Source organism: Rhinoraja longicauda, chromosome 12 (assembly GCF_053455715.1).
Source record: "Rhinoraja longicauda isolate Sanriku21f chromosome 12, sRhiLon1.1, whole genome shotgun sequence".
In the NCBI taxonomy this organism is placed as follows: domain Eukaryota; kingdom Metazoa; phylum Chordata; class Chondrichthyes; order Rajiformes; family Arhynchobatidae; genus Rhinoraja; species Rhinoraja longicauda.
Window position 1 is genome coordinate 20883917 of NC_135964.1, and position 16975 is coordinate 20900891.

At 40.9% G+C, this 16975-nt stretch overlaps 1 protein-coding gene across 3 annotated transcripts in view; it reads left to right on the forward strand.

Annotated features, from left to right (window-relative positions):
• Positions 1 to 16975, forward strand: part of il1rapl1b (interleukin 1 receptor accessory protein-like 1b) — a 1065873-nt gene that overhangs the window by 465588 nt on the left and 583310 nt on the right. For all 3 annotated transcript variants that reach the window (XM_078409149.1, XM_078409150.1, XM_078409151.1), the window contains one exon: positions 2097 to 2376. In XM_078409149.1, the coding sequence (XP_078265275.1) occupies positions 2097 to 2376 (280 nt within the window). The remainder of the gene's footprint in view (positions 1 to 2096; positions 2377 to 16975) is intronic.

Below are 16975 nucleotides of genomic sequence, written 5' to 3' on the forward strand. Positions count from 1 at the left end.
TTGATTTTGGTGTAATTGAATGAAAAGCACAACTGCAGTGAATTTTTGCAGTGCTGTTCTATACATTGATCTTATAATTCACTGGTAATCTTGCCCTCTTGGATTTATACATCTCAACGGAAAGGTTTCTTTTTGTTGGCAATAGCAAGAAAATTGCTAAAACGCAAGTACTATCCTTCAATTATTCGCCTCCTTGACCCATTCTGTCCTAGTGAAATGGGCTTGACAAGCTTCTCCCCCCCATCACAACAAGACGAGTTGCTCCCTCAATTCTTTCAATCTTCTGCAGCATCACAGCTTATTTCTGGGAGGCTCGCTTGAACATATTTGACTTTTGTTTGACAATTCCATCCTTTTGTTTGAGAGTTTGTGGTAGCATTAGGACAATGCCCAAATCCATCAGGCACACTGTTAGGTTTTCAAATAATTTCACAACAGTATGAAAATTGGGAAGTCATGTTGCAGTTGGATAAGACGTTGGTGAGGCCGCATTTAGAGAATTGTGTTCGGTTTTGGGCACCATGTTATAGGAAAGATGTTATCAAGCAGGAAAGGGAGCAGAGAAGATTTACGAGGATGTTACCAGGACTCGAGGGTCTGAGCTATAGGGAGAGGTTGAGCAGGCTAGGACTTTATTTCTTGGAGTACAGGAGGATGAGGGGTGATCTTATAGAAGTGCACAAAATCATGAGAGGAATAGATCGGATAGACGCACAGAGTCTCTTGCCCAGAGTAGGGGAATCGAGAACCAGTGGACATTGGTTTAAGGTGAGGGGGGGAAAGATTTAATAGGAACCTGAGGCGTAACTTTTTTCACGCAAAGGGTGGTAGGTGTATGTACGAGCTGCTGGAGGAGGTAGTTGAGGCAGGTGCTATTGCAACGTTTAAGAAACATTTAGACAAGTACATGGAAAGCATCGGTTTAGAAGAATATGGGCCAAATTCAGACAGGTCGGACTAGTGTAGATGGGACATCTTGGCTGGTGTGGACAAGTTGGGTCGAAGGACCTGTTTCCACGCTGTATGACGCTATGACTATAACACAAGCAGCTCCCTTAATATTCATCACAGCAAAGTGAAAGTTGCTTCAAGCAATCATACCCACCTCCGCTACCACTATACCTTTTGGTATAATAAGTCTATGAAGGTTTGTTACAAAGGAAAATTGAATTTTACTGAAGTAAAACAAAAGTAACTACATAACAGTCAGGAAAGCAACCATGCTTTATTTGCATTCACATAGACACTCCAAAAGTGTGAAGAATTTATCTGAACAAATATACTCGTACTGTCTACTGCATCGGGGGGGGGGCGAGTTGGGGGGGGGGGGTCGGGGTCGGGGGTCGGGGGTCGGGGGACTGAACTATAGGGAGACGTTGAGCAGGCTATCACTTTATTCCTTGGAGTGCAGAAGGATGATGGGTGATCTTATAGAGGTATAAAAAATTATGAGCGGAATAGACCGGGTAAACGCACCAAGTCTTTTGCCCAGAGTATGGAATCAAGAACCAGAGGACATGGGTTTAAGGTGAGGGGAGAAAGATTTAATAGGAACCTAAGGGGTAACTTTTCCCCTCAACGGGTGGTTGTATGGAACGAGCTGCCGGAGGAGGTGGTTGAGGCAGGTAATATTGCAATGTTTAAGAAACATTTAGACAGGTACATGAACAGGATAGGTTTAGAGGTGTATGGGCCAAACGCAGGCAGATGGGACTCTCATAGATGGGACATGTTGGTCGGTGTAAGCAAGTTGGGCCGAAGGGCCTGTTTCCACGCTGCATAACAACTCTATGGCTCTCTGATCAGATTGATTTTTAAAAAAAGACTAAATGACCAACAGTCTTTCGACTCTATCATATTGACATATTGCTTTACTTTGATTGAAGGTGTTCTGAATGGGTAAAACGATTCCCTATCTCTAAAACGGCTTTATTTTGCTGATATATCATGTTACACCTTAGAACATTATATAATTGTCACATTTTATAAATATTTTTACTTGAGTTGTATAATTCAACAAAGATCATGAAGATGGAATGAAATGTCAACTGATTTGATGGTAACGGATATTTTTTTTAAATGTATCTTTATTTCAGCTGATGGGTGTACTGACTGGTCCGTGGATTACAAGAAGTATCGAGTCCTCATGGGAGAACCAGTTCGAGTGAAGTGTGCATTATTTTATGGATACATTAGGGCCAACTACACCTTAGCTCAGAGTTCAGGACTCAACCTGATGTGGTACAAAAGTAATGGGCATGGGGACTTTGAAGAGCCAATACCGTTTGATGGAATTCGAATGAGCAAAGAGGAGGACTCCATCTGGTTTCGTCCAACAGAACTACAAGACGGTGGACTGTTTTCCTGTGTTTTGAGGTATGATTAATTGTTTCTTAAAAACACTCTTGAGAAATTGTACGCAGAGATAATTAACAAACATTGCCTTCCTATTTGTTCATGTTCCGCAGATGATAATGCCATAAATTAAAATGTGAAACTCTACTCAAAAATATCCAAGCGGCAAATCTATTATAAGCATCCGAGGTGTTGATGCGTCATCTTTGATCATTGGAAGTTCTTTCCAACATGTTTTGAGAATGAGAGAATTGCCCCTTTGGGAAGAAATTGTCCACCTAGTTTGCCATATCTCACAGTATGTCAAGGATTAAAAATGCTGACAAACGCCAGTCAATATTTTGTCAGATGACTGTGCTCTGACAAAGATCCCTCCAGTCTTTATAGCCTTTTAAAAATATTTTAATGAAAAAACTTCTGTTCATCTACCGAGACCGCTTTTTATAAATGCACCAAATTTGCAGTTGCTTTCGATGATGGTCACTGAGGAGTTTCAGGGGCAAAAAGCATTGTGCAGATATGACTGTGAGTGTCTGCTCAATTGTCTGTCAAAGAATTGGCTATCTCCCAGTTAGACTGCTGTGATTTTTGCTTCAATATTTTCCTCTAAGTCTGTACTGCTACCTGTTTGGTATTTACTGCTTGCTACCATAGCAAGAAAATTCAATGTAATTAAGTGCCTGGTAGCATTGTGGTTAAATTACTGGATTAGCAACACAGCCTGAATCATTGATCCAGAGAAACAAATTTGAATCCCACAATTACAGGTGAGGAATTTGAATTCAAGTAATTGAATACAATCTAGAAATATTAAAAAAAACAAAGGTTATTCTGAGTAATTGTAAGCATGTAGTTACCCCTGTTGTCCTGTAAATCTGGTTTGCTGGATATTCTTCAGAGATGAAAATCTGCTACCCATACCTTGTCTGCCCATCATTGGTCTCCAGATCCACCAATATGGTTTCTTCTTAATTGCTCCTTAGTTTAGGAGCATCTAGGGGAATACAATGAATACCAACATTGACAGTGAAATCCTCATCCTACAAACAGAAACATTACGAGGCAAAATGTTCACTGAGCAGATGTTTTCTTCCACAATGTTTTTTTTATCTGTCTGTAATGCTGCGAGATGTGATTGGTATTTTTCAAGTAACAAAGGTGGGCGCCACAGTGACACAGCGGCAGAGTTGCTGCTTTACAGCGCCAGAGACCCAGGTTTGATCCTGACTATGGCTGCTGTCTGTGCGGAGTTTGGCCATTCTCCCTGTGATCGCCTGGGTTTTCACCGGGTGCTCCAGCTTCCTTCCCCATTCTAAAGACGTGCAGGTTTGTAGGTTAATTGGCTTCTGTAAATTTGTCCCCAGTGTGTAGGATAGAACTAGTGTGTGGGTGATCACTGGTCGGCGCAGATTCGGTGGACCAAAGGGTCTGTTTCCATACTGTATCTCTAAACTAAACTAAAAATATTCCCTGGCATGTATCCTTTCTACATTTCCGTTTAGTTTAGTTTAGTTTTTTTTGTCACTTATACCGAGATACGGTGAAAAGATTTTGTTGTGTGCTAACCAGTCAGCAGAAAGACAAAACATGATTACAGGAGTAATAATATCACAGGAGTATTTAGCTGAAGATACCCTGTTTATGCAGAGTTCCATTTTCTGATCAAGTGTCGTTAGTTGATTGCTTTAAGATGGATAACCTGTGCCAGTTAACCATGATATGTTCCAGGCTGCAGGCCTAAATGTAAATGTTTATGGTTTATCCCTTAAAAACTAAGCAGTTTCCAGCATAGTAAAAGCCAGCAGCTTGAGGAAATTGTACATCGATTGATGTAAATTATAAGCCATATTATTAATTTGGATCTATGAAGAATCAGATTCATGAAGCCAATTGCAATATCCTTGGTTATTATTGATATTTTATCACGATAACATCAACAAATATACATCACATTACTTTAAGAAATCTAAAATGGAAGGGTCAATAAAACTGGGCATCTGGCTATGTTAGCATTAACATCCCTTCTACCATTCAAAGGAAATATGTACATTTGGTGTATCTTTTTTTTGTAGTAGGATTGAACATTAGTCATAACATTATTTCAAAGTTTAGATTAGTTTTATATTGCTTTTGTTTCAATTCCATCAAATGTAGAATTACCCAATTATCAGACAACACATTTCTTTAGCTACATGAATTAAGTGAACATAAGGTCATAAGGGATAGGAGCAGAATTAGGCCATTCAGCCCATCAAGTCTACTCTGCTATTCAATCATGGGTGATCGACCTCTCCCTCCTATCCCCGTTCTCCTGCCTTCTCCCCATATCTGGAGTATTGTGTACAGTTTTGGTCTCCTAATCTGAGGAAAGACATTCTAGCCTTAGAGGGAGTACAGAGAAGGTTCACCAGATTGATCCCTGGGATGGCAGGACTTTCATATGAAGAAAGACTGGATAGACTAGGCTTATACTCGCTGGAATTTAGAAGACTGAGGGGGGATCTTATTGAAACATATAAAATTCTTAAGGGGTTGGAGAGGCTAGATGCGGGAAGATTGTTCCCGATGTTGGGGAAGTCCAGAACCAGGGGTCACAGCTTAAGGATAAGGGGGAAGTCTTTTAGGACCGAGATGAGAAAACATTTCTTCACACAGAGAATGGTGAGTCTGTGGAATTCTCTGCCACAGAAGGTAGTTGAGGCCAGTTCATTGGCTATATTTAAGAGGGAGTTAGATGTGGCCCTTGTGGCTAAAAGGATCAGGGGGTATGGAGAGAAGGCAGGTACAGGTTACTGAGCTGGATGATCAGCCATGATCATATTGAATGGCGGTGCAGGCTTGAAGGGCTAAATGGCCTACTCCTGCACCTATTTTCTATGTTTCTATGTTTCTATGTTTCTATGTTTCTAACCCTTGTCACCCATACTAATCAAGAATCTATCTATCTCTGCCTTAAAAATATCTATTGACTTGGCCTCTACAGCCTTCTGTGGCATGGGAGGAACTCAGCAAAGTGAAAATGTTATATTCGGACAAGTTTTGTCTTAAACAGGATACCTAATCCATCACCAGTGTTATATTCTAAAAAATTAGGAAGTTCTCTCTGCTTCATGTACTAAATATTCAGAGCAATTAATCATGGATTAATTAGGGAAACAACATTAATCCTGCTTACATTTATTTTCCACAATTGAAGCAATTATATTTATAATATGTTATATTCATTATTAATCTCTACTAGGTTCCTTGCAATAAAACACCTTTCAATTTTTGTTGACACATAAAATATCTACCAAATATGGGTCATAGAGCTATAGAGCATGGAAAAGAAGTCCTTCAGCCCAACTTATCCAAGTTTGCATTCTGGGCTAGTCCTATTTGCTTGCATTTGGCACCAATCCGAGAAAACTCTTCCAATGCATATATGTTTCCAAATGTATTTTAAACGCCGTAATCTAAAAGTCCAATTCTGTAGCCTCCCCAGAGGTCATGTAATAATGATACAATCATCTACCTCTGACCTACTAATTATACCCCTCACGTGTCTCTAAAGCACCATTGGCTGCTATAAACATTAATAAAATAAATATTAAATGTAAATTAAATGTGCTTACACTTGATACCGTGACTGTCACTTGGACCTTGCTCAGAAGGCAGAGCTAGGGTTAAATTTTAGCAAAATAAGCTGAGAATTGCATAAAACCAAAGGATCACCACCAACAACTGCAGATGTAAACAGTGAGCTCTTTCAGGAAGGCGGAAAATATCCTGAAAGAGCGTGTGCCACATGCAATGCCATCTGCGGCAGCCCAGGGAATTTATAGATGCGCTCTGGTAATTTTGTCTGGATTAAAGGATGTGCCGGACCATCAGTTGGCGGAAAATCAGTGGTGGGCCTGTTCGTGCAGAGGGATGTGTTTTCAAGACTGCCAAGATCTGATGTTTGCCTCCTTTTTCCCGACCAAAACATCAGCAGCTAACGTCAACAAGGGTTTGCCAACATGCCTTAACCATCCTTCCTAACAGGAACATGCTGCCCCTGTACTCTTGCTATCTCGTTTTTGAAAGCCTCCCACTAGCCACCCATCCCCATACCTGGAGACCAACTCACCTTATTGACGTTCCCACCTTATGCATCCAAAATCAACCTTGCCCCAATTTATGACCTTTACCTTCAAGTGAGCAGCTAGACTTAATTTATTATGGTGTTATCACAAGGGTGGTTTGCTGCTGCTTGAGAAATGACAATTTATATTAAGAAGTATAAATGAAGATTGAGGACAAGATTGTCCTCTCTGCAAAGTCCTTTACAGTCAGATAATCACTCAATAGGGCTGCCTGCATTAACAACTGAAGAATAATTAATACTGGTTGATTGCTAGTATCCTTGGAGCTATATGTTTGGGATTTAAGTTTAGTTTAGTTTCATGTCATGTGTGCAGTAAAAAGCTTTTGTTGCATGCCCACCAGTCAGTGGCAAGACAATACATGATTACAATTGAGCCATTCACAGTTTACAGATCGATAGATAGTCTGAGGATCTCCAAGTGAGGTGGATAATAGTTCAGGACTGATCTTCTCGTTGTGGTAGGATGGTTCAGTTGTCTGATAACAGCTTAAACATTCCATACAATAAGAGGAATGTTGAAATTAGAAGCAGAATAACTGACTACCCATATTTCAGATTGTTTTCCTTCTGGGAAAAATGCAGCAAATTTCTATTGTAACTTAAACAGCAGTTTTGCTGCCTTTTGTTCACCACCCGATTGACAACTGAAATGACATTTATTATTTTACTGTAATTTAGAATCAATGCAAACTGTGATTCTTCTGTGGTGCTATCTCAGTTTCCATCTTTTTCCCTCTGCACAAACATGGCAACTCTTAACTAAATGCCATATAAAGAATCGCAACATAAAAAGTGAAATGCTGACGATTCTGAAACAATTACAGAAGCAGAGTAATAAATCACTGTTTTCATTGACATGTTTATAATAAGCTCTTTGCTTCTAATTAATGAGCACCACGACATGGAAATTCATCCTCAGTAGCTGGTCAATGGGAGGTAGAATACAATAAGCATCGTGCTTTAATGTGACTGACCAAAGATGAATTAGCACCTCCATGCAGTCAGCCTATTATTTGTGAATAGACAAAGGCAGCCGTGTGGCTTTCTGTTCTGCCATTCTTGATCGAGTCAACATCTGAATTGATTTTTCACTGTGAGTGAACTCTGTCCAGGCGTTAACACGTTTAACATGATCTTATAATCGTGCTTCACTGCTGATCTATTCTCTCCTTAATGATGGCATTGATTTATCCTGTATATCAGGTATAAACACAGCTGGGTTGTTTGAACAATGTACCTCAACAACAATCAGGTAGGTGCCACCTACAACATCACAAGCTGGTTACAATTCCATTGCTGCCGTTAAATGATCTCGTACTCTTCAATCTATATTGATAATCCCGCGTGGGCCCAAAATCTATAGAAATAAACACAGATCTTTGCCTTACTGGTGTATATTATTGAAAAGTGAGGAGGGTGTTTATCTGAAGAATTTGCATTTTCATGATTAGTCCACGTTGATACATTTCTGAGGCTTTTCACCTCCAAGCACAGCACCACATCAATTTACATCTTCTCGTTCCAGTCTATTTGATAGAGTTTGTGGCAAAAGCGTTCCAGTATTCATGAAGAAAACTTTTTTTTATAAAATCAAAGTCTGCATCATTTTCAGTGACTTTGTGCAATTCAGAAGGACTTGGGTGTTTTATAATCTGAATCAAAGTTAAATGGCTAAGTTTCTTCTTGCAAAGTGGAAGACAGCTTAGAGACAGAACAACCATTCATTAGACTCAGCAGTTAGACTTGGCACCGTGCGCTCAAGCATTCTCTTTTGAATTGAATAAAATCAAACTTGATCCATTTATGAGTAGTTATGAAAGGGCCCATCAATTGTACTTAAAAGCAAGAAATGCCCAAAATGGACTGTAGGGCTTTCTGCTATTCAAAAGAAATAAAAGATGGGTCAATGAGCAAGTTTTATTCTCTTTGCAGCGAGTTTCTGTGCATTTCTTTTTAATGTGTTCATCTAATCTCTGATTCATGTCAGCAAAGAAATTAGAATAGAAAGACCTTGTAGATTGCAAAAATCCCATCTTGGTTTGGCAGTGTAAAAAGAACCAAAGTGACTTTTATTTTAGGTTAAACCTTTCCACATTACAGCTTTTCATAACAATCAACCTAAAATATATTTTCATAAGTTCATAAGTGATCAAAGCAAAATTAGGCCATTCGGCCCATCAAGTCTACACTCCCATTCAATCATGGCTGATCTACCTTTCCTTCTTAACCTAGAACCTGACTGACTCGGGTTTATTGGTTACTTGGCTTCTTTAAATTGCCCCCAGTGTGTAAGATGCAAATCTAGGATAACATAGAACTCATGTACTGGTGATCGTTGGTTGGCGCAGACTCAGTGGGCCGAAAGGCCTATTTCTCAGCTGTATCTCTAAACTAAACTCAGCGGGTCAGGCAGGAGCTATGGAGGGAAATTGATAGATGATGTTTTGGGTCATGACTAGGGGTGCCAACTATCTCACTCCCAAAGAAGGGACAAGATGACGTCACCGCCCTGCACCCCACGTGACCTTACCCAGCCAGCGGCCATGTGCTCCCACTCCATCAATGGCGGCCGCCCGGACTGGGAGGCGGGTTGCTACGCAACCTCCGTTAGGCGGCGCCCAGGCCTCCGGACCTACACTGTCCGGACCTACAATGTCCAGACCTACACTGTCCGGAGCTACAGCGTCCGGACCTACAGCATCCGGGCCTACAGCGGCCCCCAGGCCTAATACGGGACAAGGGTGGTCCCGTACAGGACAAACCAATTTAGCCCAAAATACGGGATGTCCCAGCTAATACGGGACAGTTGTCAACCCTAGTCATGACCCTTCTTCACTCAGACCTGAACATCATCTGTCCCTTTCCCCCCACAAACCCTGCCTAACCCACTGAGTTCCTCCAGCATTTTGCTTTTTGCTCAAGGTTCCAGCATCTGCAGTCCTATGTGTCTCAACGAAGTAGGTAATACATTTGTATTCATTAATTGATCGTGAACAAAGGCAAATTTTCGACCCTTAGTCTGAGAACTTGTTCGTTATGGGTGAATCAAAGGTACGTAAAAATGAAACTTGAAACAACAGCGCCGACTATGAAACAGCTTGTTGTGATCAACAGAGTGAAGCTTAAGTCAAGAGAATCAGTATTGCATAAATAATGTGATGGTTGATTAAAACGTATATTCAAAAGGGTGACATTGGTAAATATATTTATCTACTTTGATACAATTAAGATGCAAGATGATGTAGAAACTAAAAACATGATAAGGAACTGTGTACATTGTTGATGGAAACATGTTATGACATATTTAAAGCTTAATTTATCAAAGTCAAGGGAATATTATTTTGTAGATGGAAACATAAAATGCACACAATATTAGACATAATCTGGAAGCTTCAATCACTGTTTGTTGTGATATTAAAAAATCCACAACATTTTTTAAAATGTGGACAGATACAAGGACATGAGAGGTGAGGGCTAAATATGGGTAAATGTGACTAGCTTAGATGGGGTATATTAGTCGGCATGGACGAGCTGGGCCAAAGGGCCTGTTTTCCGTGCTGTATGACTCTATAACTCTTTTTAAATTTTCAACTCTATAATAAAATCGTAAGTGATAGAAACATAGAAAATAGGTGCAGGAGGAGACCATTTGGCCCTTCGAGCCAGCACCGCCATTGATTGTGATCATGACTGATCATCCACAATCAGTAACCTGCGCCTGCCATCTCCCCATATTGATTCCTATCCCTTGATAGTAGCAGAATTAGGTTATTCGTCCCATCAAGTCTACTCCGCCATTCAATCGTGGCTGATCTATCTCTCCCACCTAACCCCATTCTCCTGCCTTCTCCCCATAACTTCTGACACCAGTACTAATCATGTATTGTCTTTCTGCTGACTGGATAACATGCAACAAGAGCTTTTCACTGTACTTCGGTACACGTGACAATAAACCAAATTGAACTGAACTGAGAGGGAATGGGTGACGTTTCAGGTCGTCCCTCGTTACAGGCTCCTCACTAAATTAAAGATGAAGTCTGTGATGATTTGATAAAATATAATGAGATTTACTTTAGACTTTGGAGATACAGCGTGGAAACAGGCACTTCGGCCCACCGAGTCCACGCCGACCAGCGATCACCCCGTACACTAGCACTACCCTAATGTTATCCCACTTTTGCTAATGTTATCCCACTTTTTAAGAAAGGAGGGAGAGAGAAAACAGGAAATTATAGACCAGTTAGCCTGACATCAGTGGTGGGGAAGATGCTGGAGTCAATTATAAAAGATGAAATTGCGGAGCATTTGGATAGCAGTAACAGGCTCGTTCCGAGTCAGCATGGATTTACGAAGGGGAAATCATGCTTGACTAATCTTCTGGAATTTTTTGAGGATGTAACTAGGAAAATTGACAGGGGAGAGCCAGTGGATGTAGTGTACCTTGACTTTCAGAAAGCCTTTGACAAGGTCCCACATAGGAGATTAGTGTGCAAAATTAGAGCACATGGTATCGGGGGGTAGGGTACTGACATGGATAGAAAATTGGTTGGCAGACAGAAAGCAAAGAGTGGGGATAAATGGGTCCCTTTCAGAATGGCAGGCAGCGACTAGTGGGGTACTGCAAGGCTCGGTGCTGGGACCGCAGCTATTTACAATATACATTCATGACTTGGATGAAGGGATTAAAAGTAACATTAGCAAATTTGCAGATGACACAAAGCTAGGGTTACAGGGTGACTTGGACAGGCTGTGTGAGTAGTCGGATGCATGACAGATGCAGTTTAATGTGGATAAGTGTGAGGTTATCCACTTTGGTGGTAAGAATAGGAAGGCAGATTATTATCTGAATGGTGTCAAGTTAGGAAAAGGGGACGTACAATGAGATCTGGGTGTCCTAGTGCATCAGTCACTGAAAGGAAGCATGCAGGTACAGCATGCAGTGAAGAAAGCCAATGGAATGTTGACCTTCATAACAAGAGGAGTTGAGTATCATATCATATCATATCATATCATATCATATCATATCATATATATACAGCCGGAAACAGGCCTTTTCGGCCCTCCAAGTCCGTGCCGCCCAGCGATCCCCGTACATTAACACTATCCTACACCCACTAGGGACAATTTTTACATTTACCCAGCCAATTAACCTACATACCTGTACGTTTTTGGAGTGTGGGAGGAAACCGAAGATCTCGGAGAAAACCCACGCAGGTCACGGGGAGAACATACAAACTCCTTACAGTGCAGCACCCGTAGTCAGGATCGAACCTGAGTCTCTGGCGCTGCATTCGCTGTAAAGCAGCAACTCTACCGCTGCACTACCGTGCCGTAGGAGCAAAGAGGTCCTTCTACAGTTGTACAGGGGCCTAGTGAGACTGCACCTGGAGTACTGTGTGCAGTTTTGGTCTCCAAATTTGAGGAAGGATATTGGGGGAGTGCAGCGTAGGTTTACTAGGTTAATTCCCGGAATGGGGGGACTGTCGTATGTTGAAAGACTGGAGCGACTTGGCTTGTATACACTGGAATTTAGAAGGATGAGAGGGGATCTTATTGAAACATATAAGATTATTAGGGGGTTGGACACGTTGGAGGCAGGAAACATGTTCCCAATGTTGGGGGAGTCCAGAACCAGGGGCCACAGTTTAAGAATAAGGGGTGGGCCATTTAGAACAGAGATGAGGAAGAACTTTTTCATTCAGAGAGTTGTGAATCTGTAGAGTTCTCTGCCTCAGTTCTCTGCCAATTCTCTGGATGCTTTCAAGAGAGAGCTAGATATAGCTCAAGGATAGCGGAGTCAGGGGGTATGGGGAGAAGGCCGGAACGGGGTACTGATTGAGAATGATCAGCCATGATCACATTGAATGGTGGTGCTGGCTCGAAGGGCCGAATGGCCTACTCCTGCACCTATTGTCTATTGTCTACCCTGCACATTAGGAACAATTTACAAATGGAAACCAATTAATCAACAAACCTGTATGTCTTCGGGATGTGGGAGAAAACCGGAGCAGCCGGAGAAAACCCACACGGTCACAAGGAGCACATGCAAACTCCATACAGTCAGCACCCATCGTCAGGATTGAACCCAGGTCTCTAACACTGTAAGGCAGCAACATTATCGCTGAGCAATTGTGCCAAGATTGAAATATAAATATTTGGGTTCCGTAAATGCAATCAGTGAATTGCTAAATTTACAATATTACCAGTAAACATTTTCTGATGAAGATTCTGATGAAAACTCATTGTCCTGAAACATTAATGCTTATGGATAACAAGTTAAATGAGAAATAAGGATTCAATGTAAATTACTGAATGGTTAAAGATGATATTGTTCATGTAGGGTGACGTTACTTAACACTGGCATCTGTAATTTAAAGATGAATGGGGAGGAAGTTGTCCTCAGACATTTATGCCAAATAAGTGAAGTGTTTGTTCACTTCAAAAATATAGATCTTGGAATACTTGATTGCTCTAGTTTAGTGATACAGCGCGGAACCAGGCCCCGCACATTAACGCTATCCTACACACACTAGGGACAATTTACACTTGTACCAAGCCAATTAATGTTCAAATGTGTATGTCTTTGGAGTGTGGGAGGAAACCAAAGTTCTCGGAGAAAACCCACTAGGTCACGGTGAGAACGTACTAACTACGTGCAGACCCGGGTCCCCAGCGCTGCAAGTGATGTAAGGCAGCTATACCACTGCATCACAGTGCCCCCTAATTGATGGTTTTGAACTACAGCGAGAAAAAAATCTCTTGACTTTGTTAACGTTGAAAAGGTGGATACACATGCAACAAAAGATATTTTTTAATAGCAGTGTGACAATTTCTTTTTTTTCCCAATGCCTGTCCAAATGCTGAAAACATGGAAAAGACAAGCTTTGAACTATTCATCAAGAACTTGCATAATGCCTTTAATCTGCTGGATCGTTTCAAGCCACCTCACTGGAAATAAAACCAAATATCAAATCGCTGTATCTCTAAAACTGAAACTAAAATGAAAAACAATCGAAAATTCTAGAGAAGTCCGCAGAGCATTGTTGCAAGCACTTCTGAGTAATTCTTATATTTCTGATCTCTATATTTAAGAACGGATATAAATGCATTGGGGTTAGTTCAGATAAGATTCAGTGAGCTTTTCCAGGGATGAAGGGGTTCCCACTAAATAATGATTGAACAGGTTGGAATTTTAGAGATTATTTTATTGGAATATACAAGATTTTGAAGGGAGCTGTCAGTTTAATTTAATTTTAAGTTTATTTTAGTTTATTGTCACATGTACCATGGCACAGTGAAAAGCTTTTTGTTGTGTGCTAACCAGTCAGTCATGATTGCAATTGAGCCATCCACAGTGCACAGATACATGATAAAGAGAATAATGTTTAGCGCAAGATAAAGTCCAGTAAGTTCCAATTAAAGATCATCCAAGGATCTTCAACAAGGTAGATAGGAGCTTAGGACTGCCCTCTGGTTGTTGGTAGAATGGTTCAGTTGCCTTGATAACAGCTGGGAAGAAACTCTCTCTGAATCTGGAGGTGTGCATTTTCACACTTCTATACCTCATGCTAGGTGGGAGAGGGAATGGTCGTAGTGCGACTCGGCCTTGATTGATGCTGGTGGCTTTGCCGAGGCAGCATGAAGGGTAGATGAAGTCAATGCAAGGGAGGTTGGTTTGTGTGATGACCTGGCTGCATCCACAATTCTCTGAAATGTCTTGTGGTCTTGAATGTCAGTGTAGAGGCTCAGTGGATATTTGCTCTCGTGGGTGCATGTATGATTAAAGCATCCAACCGATGCATCAATATATGTACAAACATATTTCTTTACTTCCTCTGAATTGTTATCGACTGATTGATCAATTCTCAATCTCGTAATAAATTTTGTCTTGTTTTGAGACAAAATATTAAATGCAGCAAATTTCTTAATGGTCATTTTCAGACCTCTCTTATTGGAGAACTGTTCCAAGATCTTACAATTATCAGAAGTATCTACACAAGAATTACAGAGGAAAGCAATATATGTAGGAAGGAACTGCAAATGCTGGTTTAAACCGAAGATAGACATAAAGTGCTGGAGTAACTCAGTGGGTCAGACAATATTTCTGGAGAACAGGAATAGTTGATGTTTCAGGTCGAGACCCTTCAGACTGAGAGTCAGGGGAAGAGGAAATGAGAGAAAGAAGGGGATATGGGAAGATATAGAACAAATGAATGATAGATGTGCAAAAAAAGTAATGATGATAAAGGAAACAGGCCATTGTTAGCTGTGGGCTGTGTGGAAACGAGTACAGACAATGAGACTCAACAAGACGACTTTGAAGCTAGTATGACTTGGGCGGGGGAGGGATAGAGAGAGAGGGGATACAAGGGTTACCTGAAGTTAGAGAAATCATAATTCGTACCGCTGGGTTGTAAGCTGCCCAAGCAAAATGAGTGGCTGTTGCTCCCATTTATGTATGTCCTCACTCTGACAATGGAGGAGGCCCAGGACAGAAAAATCAATGTGGGAATGGGAAGGAGAATTAAAGTGTTTGACAACCGGGAGATCAGGTAGGTCCAGGCGGACTGAGCGAAGGTGATCGATGAGATGATCATCCAAGCTACGTTTGGTCTCGCTGATGTATTGGAGTCCACACCTAAAACAATGGAGTTTAAGAGCAATATCATCTGCAAATGCTGGTTTGAATTTGATTAATTTATCTTTAGGATAAAAGGCCAGAGCTTCATTACTGATGAACTGATGATGCAAAGCAGAGAAACCGTCACGGTATCTAATGAGGAAAATGAATCCTCTGATTCACACCCTTCCCAAAATAAATCCACTTTGAAGGCTTTGATCAGTGATTGAGAATTAAGATAAATGTGGCAAATAAGATCCATAAGATGTTTACAGATCTCTAAACACACAACGATTTTGTAATTAGCTTCTAACCAGAATCAAATGCCTTTGCGAGGTTATAAAAACAACAGCCAGATTGCTTCTTTGTTTCTTGCCGCCCTGTATTATATTCTGTAAGATCGCAATATTCTCGTTACAATGCCAATGTATTGTCGTCATGACAATAAAACCCTTCAGTTTGGAGTTCAAGGTGATAGCCACTGATGGTCTTTTGGTGACTACTTTTGTGAAGATTTGTAGTAATATTGATCCAATGTAATTTGCTTACTATATCAACTCGACATCACTTATCAAGGTTATCTTTTGGGGGGGATGAGCACTGGTCAGGTCCCTTTTCAAACCATTGGAAATCTTCTCGCAGCAGAACCAGTCAGATTACTTGTCCAAGATTTGGCCATTCGTTTTAAATACCTTTGGACAGGACATTGTATCTTTAAAAATGTTACAGTTTTCTTAATACAACCTACTTTAATGAATTTAAACAACTCATCATTATTGACTTGCATGATCGAGAATTCATTTTTTTAATTTCAGATTTGATTCCACTGATAATGAGTTTTGATCTATGATCATTTTCAAGTTCTTTGGGCAAAGCATACTCTTTCCTCACCAATTGGTTATCATGTTAATTCTTTCCTTTCCATATTATATTTGTAATGTGCTCCTAAAATTGCCTCATTTTCTCAATTATCGTACCTGCCTCATCAACCTCTTCTGGCTGCTCATTCCATATACCTCCACCCTCTGAGTGAAAAGGTTACCCCTCACGTTCCAATTAAATCTTGCTTCTGTCACATTAAAACTATGTCCTCTGGTTCTTGATTCCCCTATCCTGGGTAAACGACGTGCTGCATTCACCTTATCTATTCCCCTTCATGATTTTATACACCTTTATAAGATCACTTTCAGTTGCTTTTGAACATGAAGCACATTCCAAAATATTTCAAAAGGATGCAATAACTGGGGGAAAACCTAAGTGTAAGGCTGTCATGGCCTACGTCAACCCACAAAATTAACATGATGACCTTATTTGATGGCTTCTCCAACCAGATATAAGATGCTCTCAATAAATAAGTATGGGTTCCAGACCTGAACCAGGACACAAGAGAATCCTGTCAATGAGAGCATGCCATAGACTCCTCTGAGCACCTTTGGGACAATGTGTAGGAAGATAATCCAGATGTATAGGAGCAAAGAGGTCCTTCTACAGTTGTACCGGGCCCTGGTGAGACCGCACCTGGAGTACTGTGTGCAGTTTTGGTCTCCAAATTTGAGGAAGGATATTCTTGCAATTGAGGGCGTGCAGCGTAGGTTCACTAGGTTAATTCCCGGAATGGCGGGACTGTCGTATGTTGAAAGGCTGGAGCAATTAGGCTTGTATACACTGTAATTTAGAAGGATGAGGGGGGATCTTATTGAAACATATAAGATAATTAGGGGATTGGACACATTAGAGGCAGGAAACATGTTCCCAATGTTGGGGGAGTCCAGAACAAGGGGCCACAGTTTAAGAATAAGGGGTAGGCCATTTAGAATGGAGATGAGGAAGAACCTTTTCAGTCAGAGAGTGGTGAAGGTGTGGAATTCTCT